The sequence below is a fragment of the Balaenoptera borealis genome, assembly GCF_965194805.1.
Source record: "Balaenoptera borealis genome assembly, chromosome: X".
In the NCBI taxonomy this organism is placed as follows: Eukaryota; Metazoa; Chordata; class Mammalia; order Artiodactyla; family Balaenopteridae; genus Balaenoptera; species Balaenoptera borealis.
The window spans coordinates 65,487,265-65,511,607 of record NC_138881.1 but is presented as its reverse complement, the minus strand read 5'-3'; the positions used below and the strand labels follow the sequence as shown (position 1 = coordinate 65,511,607).

Here is a 24,343-nt window from a genome sequence, read left to right as displayed (position 1 = left end):
TCTAATTGTATTGATTTGAGTCTTCCCTATTTTTTCTTAGTTAGTATCACTAAAGGTTTGTTGATTTTATTATCTATTTGAAAAACCTGCTTTTAGTTTCATTGATCTTTTCTCTTTTTTTCCTGATACCTATTTTATTATTTTTCACTGTGATCTTTACCATTTCCTTATGTCTCCTAACTTTGGGCTTATTTTGCTCTTATTTTATTAGTTATTTAAGGTGTAATGCTAGGTTGTTTATTTGCAATCTTTCTAATTTCTTAATATATGCATTTACCACTATAAACTTTCCTCTCGGAACTGCTTTAGCAGTGTCCCATAGGCTTTGGTGATTTGTGTTTTTATTTTCATGTGGTTTTAGATATTCTTTGATTTTCATTTTAATTTTTTCTTTGACACATTGGCTGTTCAGGAGTGTGTTGTTTCATTCCCACATATTTGTAGATTTTCCAGCTTTCCCATTGATTTCTGGTTTCATACCAGAAATATGTGGTCAAAAGAGATACCTGGTATTATTGTGGTCGAAAGAGATACTAGGTATTACTTCAATCTTTTTACATTTGCTAAGACTTGTTTTATGTCTTATATGATCTATCCCTGAGAATGTTCTGTGTGCACTTGAGAAGAATATTTCTTCTGCTGCTGTTGGATGGAATATTCTATAGATGTCTTTTAGGTCCATTTGGTATAATGTATGGTTTGCATCCATTGTTTCCTTGTTGTTTCTCTGTCTGGATGATTCATCCAGTTTTGAAAGTGGGGTGTTGTTAAAGTCCGCTGTTATTACTGCATTGTTGTCTGTTTCTCCCTTCAGATCTATTAGTATTTACTTAATATATTTAGGTGTTCCAGTGTTTGGTGTGTACATATTTATGGTTGTTATATCTTTTGGTTTCCACTTTCATGACTTATCTTTTTCCATCTCTTCACTTTGAATTTACGCATGTCCTTAAATCTGAAATGGGCTTCTTTTAGGCAGTATATAGTTGGGTCTCATATTTTTTAAATACATCCAGTCACTGTGTGCCTTTCGATTGGTAAGTTCAATCCATTTATATTTATACTAATTATTAATACGTAAGGACTTATTTATATCATCTTATTAATTACTTTCTGATTGTTTTGTATTTCTATTGTTTCTTTTTCTCTCTGTTTCTGCATACTTTTGTAAATTGGTTAATTTCCATGGTGGTATTTTCTGTTTCCCGTTTCTTTGTCTTTTGTGGATCTACTCTAGGTTTCTGAACAGTCTATTTTAGGTTGATAGCAACTTATGTTTGAATGTCTATAAAACTCCACCCTTTTACTCCTCTTTTTTGTGTAATTGATGTTATAATTTGCTTCTCTTTATGCCATGTAATTGTTAACAATTTATTGTAGCTGTAATTATTTTTACTACTCTTCTCCTTTAACTTTTTTTTACTATAGTTGAGTGGTTAACACACCATCCTAACATAGAGTTACAGTTTTCTGAATCTGACTGTCTATCTTTCATCTTTACCAGGGTGTGGTGTACTTTCATAGGTTTTCCTGCCACTGATTAGTGTCTTTTCATTTCAGCTTGAAGAACTTTCAATATTTCTTGCAAGGCAGATCTAGTGGTGGTGAACTCCCTCAGCAATTGTTTGCCTAGGAAAACCTTTATATCTCCCTCTTATCTGAAAGATACCATTGCCAGATAAACTTTTCTTGGTTGGCAATTTCTATCCTTCAACACTTTGAATATATCATTCCACACTTTCCTGGCCTGTAGAGTTTCTGCTGAGAAATCTGCTGATAACCTAATGGAGTTTCCTTTGTAGGTTATTTTCTTTTATTCCCTGGTTGCCTTTAAGATTATTTCATCATTATTTTTTGACAGTTTCATTATAATGAGTCTTAGAGAAGGTCTTTTTACATTGAGATTACAGGGCGTTCTATTAGCTTCTTGGACTTACATGTCCAAGTCTTTTCCCAGGTCTGAAACGTTCTCAGCTATTATTTCTTTAAATAAACTTCTGCTCCCTTCTCCTTCTTTTCTCCTTCCTGAAGCCCAATTATTCTAATATCTGCCTTTCTTATTGAATCTCATAGCTCTGGTTGGCTTTCTTCACTCTTTAACTCTTAGTTCCCACTCCTCTTCTAACTGCATTATTTTCATATTTCTACCTGCAAGTCACTTATTTTTTCTTCCATCAAGTCTGCCCTGCTACAGATGCCCTTTATTGCATTTTTTATCTCATTTATTTAATTCTTCAGCTCCAGAATTTCTATTTGGTTCTATTTCATAATTTAATCTCTTTAGTAAATAACTTCTTTTTTTATTGCTAATTTGTTGAATTCTTTCTGAGTTTTCTTGTAGCTCATCGAATTTCTATATAACAGCTATTTTGAAGTCTATATTAGTTATATGAGTTTGGTTGCTGGAGAAATATCATTTTGTTTTTGTGATGCCATATTTCCTTGAATTAAAAAAAAATTTTGTAGCTTTGTGTTTCTGCTTTCACATCTGAAGTAGCAGATGTCTCCTTAACTAAGCTTTTATGTCTTCTTTGGTTCTTACAATTAACAAAGCTGGCTATTAGAAACCTCTCTTTTGTATTTCAGAAAGTAGTGCTATAGTGCATGTTTTTGTTTCTCCCTTGAGAAACAGTTGCCTATTTTCAGAGCACACTTTCTGTGTCCTGAGCTTGCTCTTCATGATGTACTTGGGAGCACACACAAGGAACTGGCAGCAGACTGGAGGGAGGTCTGGGTCTAGCACTTGGTGAGGTGTGTTTAGGGAGTCTGAGGACCTAGTAGATAAATCTCCAGTTGTGGCACTCCTAGAGACATGTGGATGGACTTTCTGCTGAGCCCAAGGCCCTCAAAGCCATTTGAAATTTTAATCTGCCTCTTTCTTAATATGCTCCATTCCCCCAGTTTCAGAGCCCCCACCTTAGTACTCTGGGTGCTGGTAGAGAGAACTTGGTTTCTCCAGCAGCATCCCATTTAGCTGGCATAAGGGGAAGCCCTCTTTTTCTCCACAGGAGAGGTCACCTCCACCAGATAAACCAGCCGCAATCAATACCTTTTGGGGGGTGGAACGGCACTGAGAAAGTTTCTTTCACCATCTCCACTGTGACAAAATTCATGTTTTTTTTTTTCTTTTTTCTTTTTTCTTATCCAAAGTTGTTTTAGATTCTCCCTTCAGGAGGCTGGAGTCCTGCAATTCCTTTCTTGAGGGTAAGTATCTGCTGAATTCAGTACTCACCCAATTCTTGCCCAACAGTAGCAAGTGGGGTCCAGGCAGTCATACTGGTTATGCTGGTTCGGCAACCCATATGGTGATCTGTCTATATCCTACTATCTGCACTGGTGGACAACTTGGGTCCTTTAGAGCAATGTACAAAGTCCAGAAGCTCCCACAAATGTGCTCTTGTTGGTGTATGGATGTCTAATTTGTTGATTTAAAAGGGGTATACAAAGAAGGAATGTCTTATGCTATCATGTCACTGATCTCACTCTCCCAACATATATTTTTTTTATTGTCTACTATGTTGCAAGTAGTGAGGTAGACATTGTAGACACAAAGGAGAAAAAAATCTTGTATTCAAGTAGGGCTGGTGAACAATAAACAAATAAATAAAATAAGTACAAATTATAAGGAGCCATGAGAAAAAAATCAAGATAACTTATTAGAAATGAACTTGTGTCTAGAGGGGTGGGGAGCTCTTTAGTTAGGGTGGTCAACTTTGAGAACTGACACACTTTAACTGAAGGAAGGGAAAAGAAAACTGTTGGAAGAACATTCTAGGCAGAAGAAACAGGTACTGCAAGACACTTTTTGAAGCAATTTTAATTCCTTGGACCAATCAAGTTTGAGGGCAAGCCTATGCTTTGCATCTGAGCTGACTGGTGGGAAGTCAGGAAAGGGGAGTGTTGCTTCCTCTCTAGGAACAGAGTAAAGAAAGTATAGGTGGGATCCTGACCAATGCAATCACTTCCCATAACCTTGTTTGATCCCCCATGTTGCAAGTTTTAAGTGTTGTCCATACACTCCCAGAGCACCACCACTATAATTTTTTTCTGGAGGTTGCCCCTCCTTTTGCTGTAGGTAAAAGTGCCATTGGATGATTTAGATAACCTCAAGAGGGAAGATAATTTGCTGCTCCATTAGAGGGAAGTGATGGTTTTATAACATGGAATGAGCATACAAGAGACTACTGGGTTTTATGGTTTGTATGGAATTCTTAGGGCAAAATGACATCCCTAGTACTTCTGATATCCATGGAATGATAGATAATAAACATTGTTACATCATTTGTTTTTCTTTTTTTATAATAAAAGAATTTTTAGCTTAGCATATGACAACCCGTATTAATGACTACGTATTCTAGTCTCCTGTGCAGCTTGGCAGGGCCATGTAGCCGATTTCTAGCCAGTGAGTTGCAAGCAGAAAGGATTTTCAACACTTCTAGTCACCCCCTTAAAAAAAAAAGCATGTCTCCCTTTCCCCATTCCCCCATCCGACTAGCTATAATGTGAATGTGATAGGAAAACTTGCACCATTCAGATTAAGAAAACACCCCAAATGCTTTGGAATTATAAGACAGGAAATGTATATCCAAATATCTTTCAAAAAAAGCCACCAACTGGCTAAGACTTTTACATGAAAGAGAAATACATTTCTATCTAGTTTAAGCCACATTTCTTTAATCACAGGTAAAACTATAACCTAACCAGTACAGCTTATAAAAAAAGATTCAAAGGAGAAGAAAATGTGAAATGTCTGAGGGAAATTTTAGAGAAATATAGCCACCTAACTATAAGCAGTATTCATAGTTTACATAACAATGACATAGGTCTCAGAAAAATTTCAGAGTGTACATTTACATGGATGCATTCTAATACTGCTCTAGAAGTATTGTTTAGTAGACGATTTTGACAAAAATGTAGAAATTCAAGCTGTCAGCAGTGGTATTTTTACTTTTAGTGGACCTGAATGTGCTGGACTCCTTCCCATAAGAGTCATAATAAACTCGGATGGAGGGATCCCTGAACTAAAATCAACATTATTCTGTATCACACTTCTGCAGTAGAAGGAAGGCTTAGCTAAGGCAAACAAGATCAGGTTAATAGATGATTTTAACTAAGTTGGAACTTGCTCAGATTGATAAAAAGTAAATTTTTATACTTGTTAGAATTTAGTGTTTGATGTCATTACTGAAAAACATCTAAAACCAGTTCTTATCCCTTACCCCTTTTTATCATATATTAAATAGTTCATTTAAATGGTACTATAACTTATTAAAATATTAAAATTTTGAATTATGTAATATATGAAATGTACTTTTATATAATCTGCGGTAAGGAGAGTGGGTGCAGACATAGAGGAAAGAAGACTGACCATGTGTTGCTGTTGGTTGAAGCTGAGTAGTGGGTACATGAGGGTTTCTTATACTAATTGTTCTTCTTTTCTTCTTTTGAATATATTTGAATTTTTCCATAGTAAAATACATATATATAAGTTATACATATTATATATATATATATCTACATATCTATCTTTATATGCATCTGAGTGAAAAAGTTAAACTTATTTAGTGACACTATTTTGAACCCATTACTATAATGTTTTACTTTATCCAAGTATGGTGTAGGAAGTTTATAGTAAGATTACTTCCTTCATGCTTTCATTTCCTGAGCCTCAAACTTGGATCGTTATTGTTTCAAGCAGTTTTTGTTTATTTTTTCTTCTCATTAGATTGGCATTTAAAAGGTATAAATGATCCTGGTCTTTGTTCAAGTTGTGAATATTCAACATTATTTAGAAAAAGCTGAAAAACATATTTCCATTGTGGGACAGAATCAAACTTGAAGAACAGAGATCCTAGATCTGCCTCTCAACTCTGCTTATGAAGCTCCTGCATAAAGGAAGATATTGGGGTCAGAGTGATAGGCCTAATTACAGCCCACTTTCCACCAATGAACAGTTGCTCTATTATTCCTTGAAGAGATCCAAGAAGGAAAATGTAAGGCCTTAAATAAGGACTATGCCTATAGATGAATAAGCAGATGTTCAGTAAGGAGTTAGATGAAGAGAACTTAGTCAACAAAAAATAGAAGAAGAAATAAGGTCTTGGAAAAATCAAGTAAGTGTTTAAGGCTGAGGAAGTTCTGCTGAAGAAATTATCTGTGAAGTTCAACAAAGATACAGCTCACTGCCTGCCCCTCAAACACACATCACATCCTTTAATTATTGAGGAATAAATAAGTTGAAAGAGCCACATTTACCTGAGAGTTTATCTCTCACTTCTTCCCCCTCAAAATATGGTACAGTGAAGGCAGTGAAATTACTTGTGCAGTGGCTTCAAGAAGGCATGTAGGAGGGATGTACATTATTTGAGGACATTTGATGTGTGGGTCAAATCCCATATTTATATCCCATTATTTTCTTCAAGTCTACCAAAACATCAGAAATTTCTCCTTAGGAAAGCCTTTACCACTTCCTAGGAACATTTTTCTGTAGCAGTCAAAATGTATAATTCATAACAACTTGGTTATTGCAGAAGATACTTGGGTCTCCTGAAAGCATTAGGAATATAGGTGAGATGAGGAGGGAGTTGCTAAAGTGGAAGAAAGAGAACTAGGATGAGAGGAGAGCCAGGGACAATTCTCCTGACTTTACTATTTGTTTTGTTTTGTTTTGTTTATGTAGATCTGTTTTGAGAAGAGCAGAGGGGGACAGTGAAGGATAAGACTTTTTTCCTGCTAATCTTTAAGAAAAATCAAACTATCGGGTCTTAAAAACCCTTAAGACTAAAGAGAAAACATTCCTTCTGTTCCCTCATCTCGTTTTCTGCCCAAAGACTATACTTGAACAAGTACAGGTATTTAAGTCATTTGGATAAACTTGGTCAACAAGTGAGGATGGGGAATAATCTTAGTAGGGTGTGAACAGTATGGGAAGAGTAGATGGCAGGTGTAGGGTAGGATGGGGAAGTGGTTCATCTTTCCATTTGAAAATAGAATGCACCACTCCAGAGAGAAAGGGAGAGTAGAGCCTCAGGGGACTTACATCCATGCATGTGAGAACACTGACAAAGATCATCAATTACATCAGTTTGCTGAAAAAGTGACACTGAATTCTGGAGGCAGAACTTTTCTATGCAAATAGAGAGACCATCTTTATTATTAAAATGCATATTATAAATTATAGACATAAATACATTCCAAGTGCAACATTTTCACAGTGTTTTGGGAGTAAAAACAAAAAGATGACAGAAAAATGACGTTGCACAGGAGTTCCACTTATGCATAGTTTCAGACCAAGGTAGTTTTATCTGTTGTTCCTAGAGCAGATGGCTCCTTTTCATGGAATTACAGGTTAACAGAATTAGTTCCTAAACCAAGTGACAATGAAAACATATAAACCATTTGAATATAATAATAATAACAATAACAATAATGACCATAATAATAACATGGAAATCACTCCATATTAAAAATATCTGTTGGGGACTTCCCTTGCGGTGCAGTGGTTAAGAATCCGCCTGCCAATGCAAGGGACACGGTTTCGAGCCCTGGTCCGGGAAGATCCCACAGGCCTTGGAGCAACAAAGTGCATGCGCCACAACTACTGAGCCTGCGCTCTAGAGCCCATGAGCCACAACTACTGAGCCCACGTGCCACAACTACTGAAGTCTGCATGCCTAGAACCCGTGCTCTGCAACAAGAGAAGCCACAGCAGTGAGAAGCCCACGCACTGCAATGAAGAGTAGCCCCCACTTGCCACAACTAGAGAAAGCCCATGCTCAGCAATGAAGACCCAATGCAGCCAAAAAATAAATAAATAAATGAATAAAAATTATTTAGAAAGCCACTTTAAAAAAATATTTGTGGGAATAATTGTGTGTACATTTTGCAATCAGAACTCAAATAACTTTAATAGGAAATGTGAGTTCATTTATCTTGAATTGTATATTACTGTAGTTGATGGTGTTTACTTTTTGAGGGTTTTACTTTTTTCATTAAACCTGGAAAGTGACAAATGGGAGGTTTGGAGAGAAAATTCTCCAAGGAAAGGAGACACTCAAGAGGCTGCTGTCTGGATGGCAGCTGCAACAGTACTTCTCTCCTAGTTTAGACTTTTCCCTGGAAATCAGATCCAGAGTTGGAAGGGGAAAAAGTCAAAAAGAAAAAGAAAAAAGCAGAGATCTGAGAAACTGATAGTCATGTTTGTAGATATATTTCTTAAAATTTAGCATCCCCATTATTGTAAGAAAATTAGGTGATCACTTACTATATGTAACCTGAAAGGCACTGCTGTAAGACTCACTTTCTTCAAAATATCTTCCTTTCCAGTCTGCTTCAGTGTCTTTAATCCCTCCATTAAAAGTGAGAGATTTACACTTTGAGTTAAAGTTCATCCCTAAGGCCTAGAATTCAGATATCCCTTGGCAAATTAATATTAAGCTAACATTAGTCATTAGTACCTCAGTGTGAATAAATTTATCAGTTACTGACTAGAACAAGGGAATAGGACAGAAGACAAAACATACTGATGATGAGGAGGGCTTGATAAAGTAAATCACAGCATTGGATACAAACTTAGATGGGCAGGCCTGAAGAGAAGGTGTGGTCCTAGCTAAGCAGCAGAAGAATACTGGACACTTGTTCTCTCTGTCTTTTCCTCAAATGATATAAATAATTTTCAAGGGCTTCTGGACTGCCTAATAAATGGGCTATAACCTCAACATTTCCTCTAAGAAGTTCAGTAATCTCCTGGATATATTTTCCTCCTGTTTAAAATAATAGATATGTTTAAAGTGAAATTAATATGTTAATGAAATTAAATCACTGGTCTCCCAAAATGACCCTAAAAAGTGTAATTCATGCTAATATAGAAAATAATAAACACATATAGTATAGACAAGTCCTTTTCATTACAAGTACCCACAAAATTATTACTTCCAATCCCATTACAACACTGAACTATGTTCAAACACAAATCACTTTAAAGCAAAGAGACCAGGCATAATTACAGTTACCCATTTTAAAGCACAATTTAATAGTCATTTAGAACTCATTTAACACATCAAAATATGTACCTTATGATGAATAATTAGGATATAAATACATACACTATTGCTAGCAGCACAAGTCAATCTTCTAGCAGGGTTTTATCTTAATAACAAAGTACAAGCAAATCAACACTTGCCTAGAGAAAACATTAGAAAAATTTCCATTCATCTTAGATATTAGAATTCATTTTGATTTCACCAGTTTTTTTTCCCCAAACATATTGGTATTGTAACTGTGTGCTTAAAATAACTCCCTTCCTGTAAATATGATGGAGCTCTTCCTTGATTTTCACATTCCTTCCAGATAGGAAGTAGCATGTTTCTTCATTTTATAGCACAAAGATTTTAATTAAAGCACGCTTTGAAACTTAGAGCTTTTTGCCAAAATATTTTTCAAAGTATTCTAATATTTAAGACCTCAGGTTAAATTACTACCCATATCCTGGGTCTGTTTCCTGCATACTAGTACTAAACAGGTAGCAGGCAAGGCATTTTAATGGGTGTCCAATGTGGCCAAAATTAATCTTCTGCACTTTTCTCAAATGGGGAAAATATTGACTTCCCCAGCTGCTGGGAGGGAGGCTGTGCTGGCCTTACAATGGTATGACTGGGGCAAAGTTGGGCCAGAAAAATTACTGAAGACTCTAGGGTCCACATGCCTGGCTGCCTCCAAACCTATTCTGGCTTGTGAATGCAGCTTGACAGTTGCCACCTAACTTAAAAATAAGAAATAACTTCATCTTTTTGCTATGGCCTAAACTTAGTGCACTACTTCTTCCATAGGCTCAGAAAGTGCAGTAACCTGTCAGAGGTACCTTGATGTCACTCTAGAAGCATGGTGGACATTTCCTTTACTTGGCAGATCCATACATCTTCAGAGGTGTTCTCTGGAAATAGTTTAAGAGAATCAGAACTATGATTATCACCTATCTGCTTTCTCCTGGACCTTTAAAGGCAATTTGGGTCACATTGTATGAACTTTGACAAGCCACCTGCCCTGGTTAGATTAAATATGTCAATTTATACAGTCATAGAGAGTATGTGAATTTATTTCTTGTTCTTATTTTAAACATACCAGAGGCCTGAGTTCAGATTTTCATTCTATTAATAGATGTGACAGATGATTTTTCATACTGATATTGAAATGAAGGAAATAGCTATTTGAGTCTTCAAATCCTAGAGTGTAATCACATATGGAGATAAAAATGGTCCATGATTTTTTTTTTTGGTCCATGATTTTAACACTGTTTTTGCAGAATAATATAATGTCCATCCTACTAAAAGACAACTAAAATATGATATTGGGATATAAACTGTGATTACTAGTATAAATAGACAATTACATTGCTTCTAAATACAAAGAAGCTCAGTGTCCATTGTAAAAAAACTAAGTGCTTATAATGACTTCAACTTAATGGTCTCTGTTTATCTTAGGTTCACAGATACAACTGCTGGCTCTAGTTGAGATCATATGTGTACAGTATATCATTGAAATTTTATAGCTTAAGTCTTAAAGACTTCATGACAAATTACTACATGGACATCTCAACATAAATGATAGTGGAGTGTAATGCTCTAAATAGGTTGTGCTATGAAGATGTGAAATCCTCATATGGGTAAGGTAGAGCATAACTGAAAAGCTGTGAGTACTTCCCATGATTACTTCCCAGTGGCTTGGGGTATTGCAGGTGTGTTCTGATATACTTGCATTTCAGTCCACATCCAGTTTTGTTTGTTTTTTTTTTAACATAGTTCAGTTGTCAAGATAGAAGTGGTATGGCTGCTCACAAATGATTTTGCATGGAGTTTTATATTATCATGCAAATCTTGTCTTGAAAGCCGTCTTCTGAACTCATCAGTGGTAAAGTAGTATATGATTGGGTCAAGGCAGGAATTCAGACTAGCCAGACACAAGGCAATAGAATGAAATATTAGAATCACCCTTCTGGCTAGGCAGCTTTTAATTTCATTGGACTTGACCAGGAAATCTAAAGGAAAACTGAAGTGATAAGGTGCAAAGCAAATTAGGAAAACTCCTGCACAGGTTAGAATCATCTTCAAGGCTTTCTTTTTCTCTCCAAGGTCTTGGGCCACAGGATATTTATCCTTCAGTGATAAAACCGTCTTCCAGGTACAATACAGGACAATCAGAAGAGGAGTGACAAATCCAATCAACTCGCCAACGGTCATCATGACAACAGACTGGGCTAGATTGACATTCCTGGTAGGAAGATCCACAAAGCATTTGGTTCTGTTGCTAGGGGTGTCATCACTGCTTCGGAGGAGAGGAAATAGCAGACAGGCAAGGCAGATTATTAGCCAGCCAGCAATGCTGATGTATAGGTCATATTTCTGTTTACAGTCGTGGAAGCGAAAGGGGTAGAGGAGAAACCAAAATCTTCGCACACTGATGCAGACCAAGAAGTAGATGCTTGCATACATGTTGACATACTTCAGGTAGAAACAAAACATGCAGAGGCCAGGCCCAAATGGCCAGTCATGATTCAAGTAGTAAAAGATCCTCAGTGGCAAGGAGAGGACTTGTAGTAAGTCAGCAATGGCTAGGTTTATCATGAATATCACAGCCCGTTTGGTTTCTTTCATATAGCCATAAAATACCCACAAGGCTAATATGTTCCCTATGAGACCTGGCACAAGAATGACAGTGTATGTCACTGCATAGATGAAGTATCGAAAATCTGTATTAGATCCATCTGTCCCAGAACATGTGTCATTAGCAGGCATGTTTCTTTCTAGAGAAACTGCCTTTGCTAAATGGTGGTTAAAAACCTAAATTTATAATCTACTGCTGGTCTTTCTAAAAGACTGATCATCGATGGGCTGGGGAGACTGAATATAGAATAACCTCCTTTTTATTGCATTGGTCTGGGCTTCTATACATGATTTGGGTTTTTTTCAAATAACTATCTGCATGTTTGTTTTGGATTTGTCTACATTAACTACATTGAAGTCTAATGTGCAAGCACAGATGACAAGCTGTTATAATTTTCCCTTCTTGTTTACTCAGTTAGAAGGCCTTCTGGGGCATCATAACAGTTGATCCTCTCCCATTTGATCATAAATGTGCCATATAGTAGCTCTTCAAATTCCCATATGATGACAGTCATCTCTTCACTGGTGTTTGGCAGGCTGTTTTTCTTTTTTTTGGCTCACATAGAAGAAAAGTTTGCTTTAGTACTCAGTGGGTCCACAACTCCTCAGAGGTGATTTACTTGGATGGATCATCTTTCTGGGACTTTTTCAGGTATGTGTCGTAAACTAAAAAGTGAGACACAAAGTCAGAGCTGCAAATGAAAAAAAAATTAAGCCAATTATTGTCTAGAAATTTTTGAAAAAAAAAGCCTATGTGTAGAAAAATCTATTACCTTTAATGGAAAGTTCTGATGTGAATGAGGGTGATTAGTCACAAGTTCCATAAGACACTTTAGAATCACAAGACAGTATAGCTAGAAGGAACCTGAAAAGTAAACTAGCCCCTTACTACTCAAAATGTGATCCATGAACCAGCATTACTGGAGAGCTTTTTAGAAATGCAAAAGAATCTCAGATCCCATCTGGGACTTGCTGCAACACAATCAGCAATTTAAGAAGAACCACAGATGATTCTTAGGCATATTAACATTTGAGAGGCTCTGATGTAGACCACAGCTTCACCAACATCACTGATTGTCACACTCATCTGGGGAAATTTAAGAAAAATTACAACTTTCCTTAGATTTTCTGGTGTCTCCTCTAGAGATTCTGATTCAGTATTTAGGGCCTGAAATTTGTATTTTTAGAAAGATCCCCATATGATTCAGATATAGCCAACCCAGCATTTGTCCTTGAACCTTCATATAGGGACCACTGATTTGTTTCATATCTTCCCCAGATGTCTGAAAATTAGTGGGCAACCAGCCTCCCTTTAATTACTTGCAATAACAAGGGTCATTTAGTCACCTCTCAATTATCCAAGACAAAAGACCATGACATCAATATGGAGAATCAAAATCCCCAAAAAGTTGACCCAGCTAGGTCTATGACCTTTGTTCTAAAACAAATTTTAGCTTAGGCACCTGGATAGTTGCCTCGAGGCTGCTGAAATGCAGGAGGAGTTAATTGACTTTAAAGATATGTGGGAAGAACAAAAAATGAAGTAGGAATTATAAAACATCCTGCTTTGGATTATCAAATCCATGTAGATTATCAAATCCATGTTTGGAATTGGCTTGATTCAACCCCTGAAGGAATTGTAATTGTTATTATTTTGCCCCAATTTCCTGGTAAGTAAAATAGCACATTTGCTCAAAGATACGATGCACACTTTATTTAAACGTGCTGATAAATAGTATGACCTATGCATTCAGATTGAAGGGGTTAAATACTTGAGATTTCTCAGATAAGGAAGTAGAGAGACGGTGTTATAAAATAAAAAGAAGCAAGACTGTAAAAAATAACATCGATGTTGAAAGAGTGGTTAAAATTAGAGGTTGTTCAGCTCCCAAACTGAAATACATCTTTGAAATATTTTCACAGGTAGTGATTTTGATTAGGCGACAGGCAAAATTAGGTGGCAGACCAAAAAGTCATAAGCCCTGGGTTTTCAACCTCCTTTTAACTACTTATATAAAAGTCATCACCTGCTAACGTCACTGATTAGAAATCAGAACTAAACAAATAAACATCCAGTCAACCTCTAATGAACATTCACCTCTCCTATCAAAACCAATGACTCTTAAATCTATATGTCAATTCTGAGCTGTAGCTCTCTTTCCAACTATATATAACACCTCTTCTTTTGGATATTTCATCATCATCTTAAACTTCAACATATGAAAGTGAAGCCATCTTTTCTATTTATTGAAAATATGTCATATCTTGTCAGATAGTCACCTCTTTGATAAAAAATCTCCTAATGTCTTCTCATCTCACTCAGAGGAAAAAGTCCTTACAACAAATGGCCTATTTTAACTACATGATCTGGCCCCTGGTTACTCTTCTGACCTCACCTTCTAAGATTCTCCCCCTTGCACTCTGCTCCAGCAACTTTACAATTCTTGCTGTTAGGTGAACAGACCAAGAACCTTCCTGCCTCAAAGCATTTGAATTGGCAGTTCCCTGTACCTGAAATGCTTTAGCCTAGTTATTTATTTGTTTTAGTCCCTTGCCTCCTTCAGATCTTTACCCAAGTGGGTCCTTTTCATGAGGCTTTCCCTCATCTTCCTATTTAAAACTGCAGCTCACCTCCAACACTCCCCATCTCCCTTCAGTATTTATTTTATCTATTGCCAGTTGTAACTAACATACTCTTTGATTTTTACTTATTTATTTTGTTTTTTTTTAAATCTACTTTTTAAACAAAATTTTATTTATTTATTTATGGCTGTGTTGGGTCTTCGTTTCTGTGCGAGGACTTTCTCTAGTTGCAGCAAGTGGGGGCCACTCTTCATCGCGGTGTGCGGGTCTCTCACTATTGCGGCCTCTCTTGTTGCGGAGCACAGGCTCCAGATGCGCAGGCTCAGTAATTGTGGCTCACGGGCCTAGTTGCTCCGCGGCATGTGGATCGTCCCAGACCAGGGCTCGAACCCGTGTCCCCTGCATTGGCAGGCAGATTCTCAACCACTGCGCCACCAGGGAAGCCCCTTTATTTTGTTTTTATATATTTTCCCTACTAGAATGTAAAGTTCATGAAGACAAGGATTCTTGTGTGTTTTGTTTACTTGCTATAAAACAGAACTGAGGACTGTGGAAGACACAAATAAGTGCTCAGTATTTGCTGAATGAAATAATTTCAGTAAATAAAATCAATATATCTCACACAAAAATCATCATCCCTCAAAACTTCAAACCAGATTCTGCTCCTGACTTCTTCATTGCTGTTAAGTTCACTAATGTTTTCCCAGGTTGTCTCAAAGTCTTGGAGGCATTGACTCTTTGTCATTTATTTTCCACTTCCAAACAAGTTAGGGAAGATAGCATACTATGGGGGAAATAACATATGTTTAGGAGTCAGGATTACCTGGATTTAAATTCTTGCTCTTTTAATTAATAACTGTGTGACTTCAGGTATATCACTAAATTTCTCTGATTCTTTAATTTCTCATTGATAAAATGAGAATAATCATAGTACCTGACTTAGAGAGTCAGTGTGAGAATTAATTGAGCTGCTGTATATAATTTATTTAGCATAGTGTAAGGTACATAAGTGCTTAATAACTGATATTATTATTATTACTACTTTCTGCAACTGCGTTATTTCTCATAATATTATTCTTTAAATTTGCATTGTTTATACTCTAGTTCAGGACCTTATTACTTAATTTATTTCCCTATCCCTTATCATTTTCTACTCCATACTATATAATGCTGTCAGATATTTTTTTCCTTAAAATGAGCTCTTAAAAAGCATTAATGGATTCCTATTGCCCAGCAAATCACAAAATACAGTCTGGCGGTCAATGGCTTCCTTAAATACAGTGCCATCTACCTTTAGAATTTTGTCTCCCAGTGCTCTCCTAACATGCCCAGAACTCCAGCCAAACTGAGCTTCATACTATTCAAACTGACTTTTTCTTCCCCCACAAATAGCTTTTTTTCATTTTTTCATTCTGCTACCTCAGCTTGGAATATCTTTTTTTGTTTTGTTTTGTTTTTTTGCATACCAGTACTACTTATTTGTGAAGATCTTTCTCAAATTTCCTGTTCTTCGTGAAAACTTTTTAACTCAACACTGTTGTCCTAACTCCTTTTTAAAACCGTCATTTATACCTCTTTTAAAGCACATACTTCTTCTGCTTTTTGGTTAGTAACTTATGTCTGTGTCTTATATATGCCTCTGCTCCCCTTTTCACCCCACTCCACCACAACTAGGCCAGAAAATTGTTGAAGTCAAGGGCTGAGTTTTATATACCTTTATACCCCCCGGATCACCTAGAACTATGTTTGGAATATGTTGGGATCATCCAATATTTATTCAGCAAATATTTATTCAGCATTTGCCAGGTGCATGCTTGATACTGGAGATACAGGTGGTGGAAAAAGGCACAAGATCTCTGTCTTCTTAGACCTTATAGTGTAGTGAGGAAGAATGATAATTGCCGCACAATATGAAAAATGTGATCATAGGCAATGTACAGTGTACCCTAAAAGCACAAAAGAGGGGAACCAACTAAATATTAAGAACATATTTGCTGAAGTGATGTGAACTTAAAGTCAAGACTATCTTCCTGAAGTCTGTATTTTTCCTGTTGGTTGTTCCCTCACTGGCCACATTTTAATGCTTTTTCATCTGTATATCCTAGACTGCAAACTTGAAATGCTCCTGAATACAGAATCTCCCTTAATATTCTTCTGACTTCCTTCTGGGAGAGCTGGTAATGTTTTCCCTTTGTTCAGATAACATTATTTTCTAGTAGGAAAAGTTGCTTGGGATTGTTGGCAAGGCTTTCAAACATGGAAAAAAAAAAACCCTAGTCAGCTGTGCTGTAATGAATATAAATATTCCTTTATCTAAGAGCGATGGACACAAAAGACGAAGGAGGCATTTTTTTCAGAGCATATTACTATTTTTTTTGAGATTTCCCTTTCTCAGGAAGGAATCCGTATTGTAGCAGACACTGGAACAGACTCCAATTTTAAATAAGCTATTTATTTGAAGGAACATGCCAGATTCCTTGAGCAAAATTTTTTCTTGCTTCAGGAGCCTATCCTTACTTAATTTTACTCACTTCCTTGGGAAGAAGAAAAACATAAGAGAAAAAATGAAACTGATGGCCTGAATTTAGCCTGATTTCCATCAATATACAGGCCAGAAACTATTCCATATGTAGTTCTTGTGGGAAGTTAGTATTTTTATCTATGAATATTTATCTGTTTACCTGAACCTGAAGCTTCACTAAATTTTACTCATGATATGGTTCAAGAGTGTTTTCCAGCAATATTGTGTATTTCGTTGCTTATTTCTGGGAAAACCTGTTTCAAATGAATATCAGGGATAGTTTTCTGTGTTATTTTACTGAGACTTCTTAGTAAAATCTCAGCAAAATGTGTTTCTGTATTTTAATAAAGGAAAGTGAATTATTAAAATTATTAAAAGACCTAATTTATAATGGTGGTCTTTGAGACATATTAGTGGCAAGTAGAGACTATATTTTGGGATGTGGAGCTCTGCCCAGCAACCATCCAATCACAGGTCAAATGCAACTGCTTGCTCAAAAGCCAACTTTATTTTAGAGTTCTGGTTATGTACACACTTTAGTAAGCCAAGAAAAAGCAGACCTAGTGCTACAAGTGACTGCAAATAATGTGGGACAGAACAAGGAGTGTACATGTGTATGGGAGGCAATTATACCTTTATGATACATGAGTAATCACAAATATTGAATAGAAGAGAGCAGAACAATTTCTTCCTGATTCTGATCAGCACACATAGCAAATCTCAGGGCTTCTTTTTCACTTTTGAAAATCTTCAAAGTGAAATAATTTACAGTATTTCCAGAAAATCTGTCCAGCAACTATATCTAAGAGCTGACTACAGCTCAGTAAGCAAATACTTTAGAAAGTCTTTACCTGGTTAATTCTTCTAGGGAGAATGCTCCATCCGAATTTTTATTTTAAAGAGGGGTGGGGGGCTTCCCTCGTGGCACAGTGGTTAAGAATCTGCCTGCCAATGCAGGGGACACAGTTTCGATCCCTGGTGTGGGAAGAGCCCATGTGCCACAGAGCAACTAAGCCTGTGCACCACAACTACTGAGCCTGCACTCTACAGCCTACAAGCCACAACTACTGAAGTCCGCACACCTAGAGCTGGTGCTCCACAACAAGAGAAGCCACCGCAATAAGAAGCACATGCAGGACTTCCCTGGTGGCACAGTGGTTAAGAATCCACAGGCCAATGCAGGAGACACAGGTTTGAACGCTGGTCTGGGAAGATCCCACATGCCACGGAGCAGCTAAGCCCATGTGCCACAATTACTGAGCCTGCACTCTAGAGCCCATGAGCCACAACTATTGAGCCCATGTGCCACAACTCCTGAAGCCCGCGTGCCTAGAACCCGCGTTCTGCAACAAGAGAAGCCACTGCAATGAGAAGCCCGTGCACTGCAACAAAGAGCAGCCCATGCTCATCACAACTAAAGAAAGTCCATGTGCAGCAATGACAACCCAACACAGCCATAAATAAATAAATAAAAAGAAGGGTGTTCTGTATAGATACCACATCTAATCATGCTCCCAACTTCTCTTATCTCTGACATCTATGATTCCCTGATATGCCAGCTCCATCAAGGGAGGAAATACCTATATGTGGACAAAGAAGTTATTTAGAGTTATTATTTTGCTAGGAAGTTTCACTTAGCTGAGTCTAAATGTCTCTTCTGAGATCTGAAGCACATTTCCTCTTCAGCTGATTCTGTATCTTGTTACTCTGCTCTGAGTAATACGCTTTTAATTACTCGGAGAAAGAAGGAAGGTCATCACTCAATCTCACATCAGAGTGAATAATGCCCAGTCATGTTGCCTTTCCTCAGATATCCTAGTTCGCAATCATTTCATATCCCACAGACCAGCACATGCCAATTGGTATTGGGAATGGGTTACTGCAGAAGTTGTTGAAATCTGTACTGATAATTAAAAATTACTTTAGCCACTATCCACTTTCTTGCTCCTACCATCCATTAAAAAAAATTAGTCAGTTTGTTCTTACACGGCTCCCACCTCTCAGGGTCTCCCTCTTATCCACATGATTTATAGGTGTCTATTTTTATTCTTCCCTTTTTTCTTAAGCAGGACTTCTCAAAATGTGGACTCTGGGCTAACATGGTGTATATAATAACTTTGTATTCAAAATACAAGTAACCATTTTACAAAGTTCCATTTTACACGTTACATTTAAAATATTTTCACTTTGTAGAAGTGATGAGAAGATCACAAGTTATGTTACAGTGGGAAAACTGTACGTATTTTCTGTTCTCACTGCTGACACGGCTGTGGGGATTTTCCTCAGCTCTTTTGAATGTCACCTTGTGTCTCAGACCAGACATGAGCATTTGGACAAGAAGAGAGATTTTTTGTAAGGAAACTTATAAGCTTCCAAGCTTACATAAAATAAACTAAGGTCCAAGATAATCAGGTCCTTCTGGCCCTTTTCACTTTTTTGCAGTTCTTTTTCTTGCAATTCTCTCTTTGAGAGTGTACCCTATCCACTGCTTCACAGGATTAATAGTCTGTGAAAGTGGAGGAGTAAACCAACCTTAAGGGTTCTGGTAAAAAGAGCAAGGGTGAAGTGGAAAATTAAACCAGTCTCTAGGGCCTCAGTCCGGAGCTGGCCTTGATTTGGGGTGTAGGTAGCTACCTAATGTGGTGTAAATTCATGGATTGCCAAAAAGCCCTCCTTTAAGAAAAAAGAAAGGAAAAGTCCTTTCCTACTTGTTGGCTGAGGCCCAAACTCCTTTTTCTTAAGGATAAGCCTTTTGCCTTACAGGGAGAATTTAGACTTGGAATTTCAGCCTCCCACCTTTAAAGATGGAGTGCAGTAATTTAAACCTGGTAACTTTTCTTGGGGAATGTCAGTACCTCAGACAAACTCAGAATTTCTGGATCGTGTGTAATAGACCTCAGAGCTTTTGCATCCTTTGTCTTTCTGCTCATTGTATCAGATCTTTCTGGTCTTGGTGCTCAGTGGTTTCCCCCCTCTCCACAGTTACTTGTGTTTTACTTATAATTTGGAGCCATTTTCTCCACACTATATTATCCAAGGTGTATAGCATTTTGTTTTTAAAAAGCAAAGCATAATATGGAAACCTCTCAGCAGATACTGGGGTCTTCAGAAACTGCATAAAGAATCCTGATGGAAAATTATTTAAATTGAATTTTAAATACTAAAATGCAAATGGCAAAAAGGAATTGTTTAGCCCTCAGTAATTACCCTAAAAAGTACTCATAGAGCCTTCAGTAATTACTCTGAAAAATTCCCAGGGAACATTTGATATCCAAAGAACAAGACAATTAATCTAATAAAAGGGTGGTGTCTTGAATTTTACTTTTTTCTTTTTTTAATCTTTTGGCCTCACTGCACAGCATGTGGGATCTTAGTTCCCCGACCAGGGATCAAACCTGCGGCCCCTGCACTGGAAGCACAGAATCTTAACCACTGAACTGCCAGGGAAGTCCTATTCTTGAATTTTAAATGACAGATGATATATACTGTCCTTCAATCAGGCTTTAAGGGAGGCATAGGAAAGGGGTACAAGACACTGAACACTGTTATCCCAGATGACTGAATATAAGCCTCCCCTAGTGGTGGTTTTGTTTTTGCTGGACCTGTTTTATTTTATGGCTCTTGGTACTATGTTTTCTCTCAACAGGTTTCTAGTTGGTTACTTCTCAATCTTCGACCATGTTTTCTATACTTAGAAAGTGGATCCTATAAATTAATCAAGATTCTCACTTCAAAAAATAAGTCCCAAAAGTCCTTTAAGTCACTGTCTAAAGAGTAACCACATACCAGGAACCATTACTGTGGTCCTACAGTTCTCCTTCCAGCATCAACAACCCTCCTGACTAGTAGAAGCAAACTGAGTCTTCTGGAAACTCTTGGCTCTTAGAGGTATTTTTCTGATTACTGACACTGAAGTGTCATTGAAAAAGATGACTGTATTCCTTGACTAATTTTCCACCAGTGATGGGAATGCTGTGACAGGTGCATGGCCCTTGGCTTAAGTGGAAGCAGAGAGGGTGGCACATCACTGCTAATGTTTCTTCTTCCCAGACTCTCCTTTTTTATAAGCCACCACATTTGAGAAAAGAGCTATGACTCTAAGGTGTTAGGAGTGGAGGGTTCTCTTTCCCTGGATCTGTCTCCAAAAGGAAGGTTATAGGGGGTAAGGTGGGGAGAGACCTAGACTAACCTCAAAGACCCTTGTGCTAAACCTACTGTACCCATTGTTCCAAGAACCAGGTAATGACATATTCACTTGGAGATCACTCTAGCCCAAGTCTAGAATAAGGATGCCCCAGGTATGAAACATCAAACATCAAATTAGATTGTAGGTCCTCACCAGAACTGTTGTCACAATTGTCTGAGATGACATCATATACATATTGATTGAAAAGAGGTTGTGAAAATTGTCATATGGGACCCTTTCTTATGACACTCTGTTCATCCCACACTAATGTTTTAGGTACTAGATTCACAAAGACCGAGAAATTTTACTCTTCTCTAGGACAGGGCTGAAGTGTCTTAAAGAATCACAGACCCCTTCTGAAGTCAAGCCTGGGATTATGTTAGCCTCTGGAGCTTGATGCATGTGCAATATTTGACTGGAATTTTGTGTATTTGTTTTTACTTCATAATGTTCTGTTAGTAAATAAAATAATTTTTCAGTGAGTATCATTATTTGTAATATTTGGGTCATTTCTGATGACATTTCACTGGAGTGAAAGGTAATATAGTTCAAGATTGGGATATAATGAAGGACAAGCCAATGTTGTCCTTCATTGACCTTGTTCTTTGGCTTTAAAAGCAGGTATATATCGGGACTTCCCTGGTGGTGCAGTGGTTAGGAATCTGCCTGTCAATGCAGGGGACACGGGTTTGAACCCTGGTCTGGGAGGATCCCACATGCCTTGGAGCAACTAAGCTCGTGCGCCACAAGTACTGAGCCTGTGCTCTAGAGCCCGTGAGCTACAACTACTGAGCCCGCGTGCCACAGCTACTGAAGCCTGTGTGCCTAGAGCCCATGCTCTGCAGCAAAGAGAAGCCACCGCAATGAGAAGCCCGCGCATCTCAATGAAGAGTAGCCCCAGCTCGCGGCAAGTAGAGGAAGCCCGAGAGCAGCAACAAAGACACAATGAAGCCAAAATAAATAAGTAAATAAATAGATAAATTTGTTTTAAAAGAAGCAGATATATATCATCCACTGTTTTCTTGCAGTCTGTAGTATGAGTTGAAAAGTATCTAAGAAACCCAGAAAATCCCTTCTTCTAAAGTCTTTTGCAGACGTTCCTACAGAAGGACTCTGAGCTTCTATTCTGTTTTGACTCAAAGGATAGAGTGTCATCTTCTACCTAAAATGAATAGGCAAGCAAGTAAAGAATACCAACCAGCAATTGCAAGCTTTTTGTACGTTTCCAGCATAGTATCAGTAACACTCAGCAATATTTCAGGAGGAACAGACATTCATATTTTATCTCTGTTTACAACATTTTGACATGAGCAATAGCTGTACTTCCTTTCTATTATGTTAAATATCACAACTTTATTATTTTAGACTAACATATTTCTACAGATGTCTTTATCAGATACAGGTTGAAGCATATCATGCATTTGTGCAAAATCCTTCAAATATTCACACTTTGATGATGTAAATATCTGACATTCAAAGCTCTATTTTCTCTCTTGAGCCCAATCTCTTATTACACTCTTCCAAATGCCCTAGGCTTCCACCATGCCAGGCTGATCTTGAATACATAATGTACCGTTTAATGTCTCCCTCTCTTTTAATTTAGTCGGAATGTCTTCAAGGTCCAGTCCCCCATCCCCACTTTCCCACTTTGATAGAAAAATTCTTGATAGAAAGGAGAATTTCTATAATCTCATTTCTTCCTCCAAGACTCTCTTGAGTTCATCCAAATTGGAATTAACTCTCCTTCCTTTGACTTCCCACAGCATAGTGCTTATAACTCTATTATAGTCTGATGTGTTTCATCCTGTCTGATAGTATAGTTAGTTGTCTATATAACCACTAGATTGTAAGCTTTTTGAGAGTAGGAACTCTGTCCTAATCATCTATGTATTTCTCACAACACTTAGAACAGACCTGTACTAAATGTTCATTGGTAGACCTTTAGTAAATGCCTGTTAAATTTGAATACAAATGTCCCTGCAAGTCTGTAGAATATTTTTTCCAATTATCCAGTTCTGTATAATTTTTGAAATAGGTCACTTAAAGGCTCTTCAAGTTATAAAATCTAAAAACATATTTAGTAATTTCTAGCTGTTGTTTTAATCATTGATATTGGCTACTGCAAAGTATTTGGAGATTACAAAACCACTTTTTAAAGAGTTTTTCTTTTTTATTTGCTGAGAATCACATCTGAATTATTTTCTGTATGAAGTTGTCTTTTTTAATAACAGGAAAATTTGCTCTTTCTTATTGGTCACCTGCCAATGGATAAAATAAGTGCTCTGGATGCCATACCATTGAACTGATTACAATTTCCTCCATGGTTTCCTCAAAACAATTAAATGCATTCACTTAAGTGTTTGGGAATCAAATTGAAGAAATTTCAGAAACAATCAAAAAGAAAATTCCTCCTTCACAGCAACTGTGGCCCCCACAAGCTCCATGCTCACTTAACATTTAAAAAATTATTCAACTACAATTTTACCATATTTATCTGCAAGCTCTGAACTAAGGCAGAGTACACGACTCAAAACACACTCATTGCCTTTTTAAAAAATCTCAACTTTTAATATACATTTAAACAGCCACATTGTAATGCAATCAAACGAAGTGCAAATAAAAGGAAGTCAGGTTTAAAAAATATTACCCTCCCACCATGCACACACACACACACACACACACACACACACACACACACACACCAAAATGGAGAAGAGCACACTTCTTTGTGGTAATGTGGTGCTATTTTTACTTTTTTTTTTTTTTTTTTTACCACCACCTGCTACCTTCTTATGGCAGGAAATGACAACTCCCTCCCCCACCATAGCCAGGGAACTCATCAAGTACTGAAAGTGTGTTGAACAGGCACTTGTTCCCAAAATCTGCAGTTGAGAAAATATTATATTTTGTTCCTATTACATTTACCTGCTGGTTTGCTCACTTTTATCTCTGACATAAGCCAATTGCTTACCTCTCTCTCTCATTATCTACTCGGAGAGTACAGCTGGACTTCTGGATACCTAAGTAATTTAGGCATAAGCTTGCTATTTATTTATTTCCAATGCCTTTCCCTTAAATGTAGCTTGTGAAAGGCTAAAGAGAGAAGGTACTTCTAAACCAAAACTGATGACCGTAAATAAAAGGATTTTTTTCAGTGAATGGCATTATTTGCAGTATTTGGTTAGGTTTTTGATGACTCTTTATATCACTGGATTGAAAACTAAGTGACTAGCCACTTCTTGAGATTCATTGCAATTGAGTTCATTGCATTTTCTTCCTGTTTTATTTGTAACATTTTAACAAGTGTTAAAGCAATGACATTTAGCTCTAAGAGATGGCAAAAAAAAACCTTGAATTCAGATGTTCCCCCACCTCATACTTACCAACTTAAGTGTA

General features: G+C 37.2%; 1 protein-coding gene across 1 annotated transcript in view; it reads right to left on the bottom strand.

Annotated features, from left to right (window-relative positions):
* Positions 1-534: 534 nt before the first annotated feature.
* Positions 535-24,343, bottom strand: part of GPR174 (G protein-coupled receptor 174) — a 65,892-nt gene continuing 42,083 nt past the window's right edge. The window contains exon 2 of the mRNA XM_082377447.1: positions 535-12,323. Coding sequence (XP_082233573.1) covers positions 10,788-11,789 — 1,002 coding nt within the window. The 5' untranslated portion in view covers positions 11,790-12,323 and the 3' untranslated portion in view covers positions 535-10,787. The remainder of the gene's footprint in view (positions 12,324-24,343) is intronic.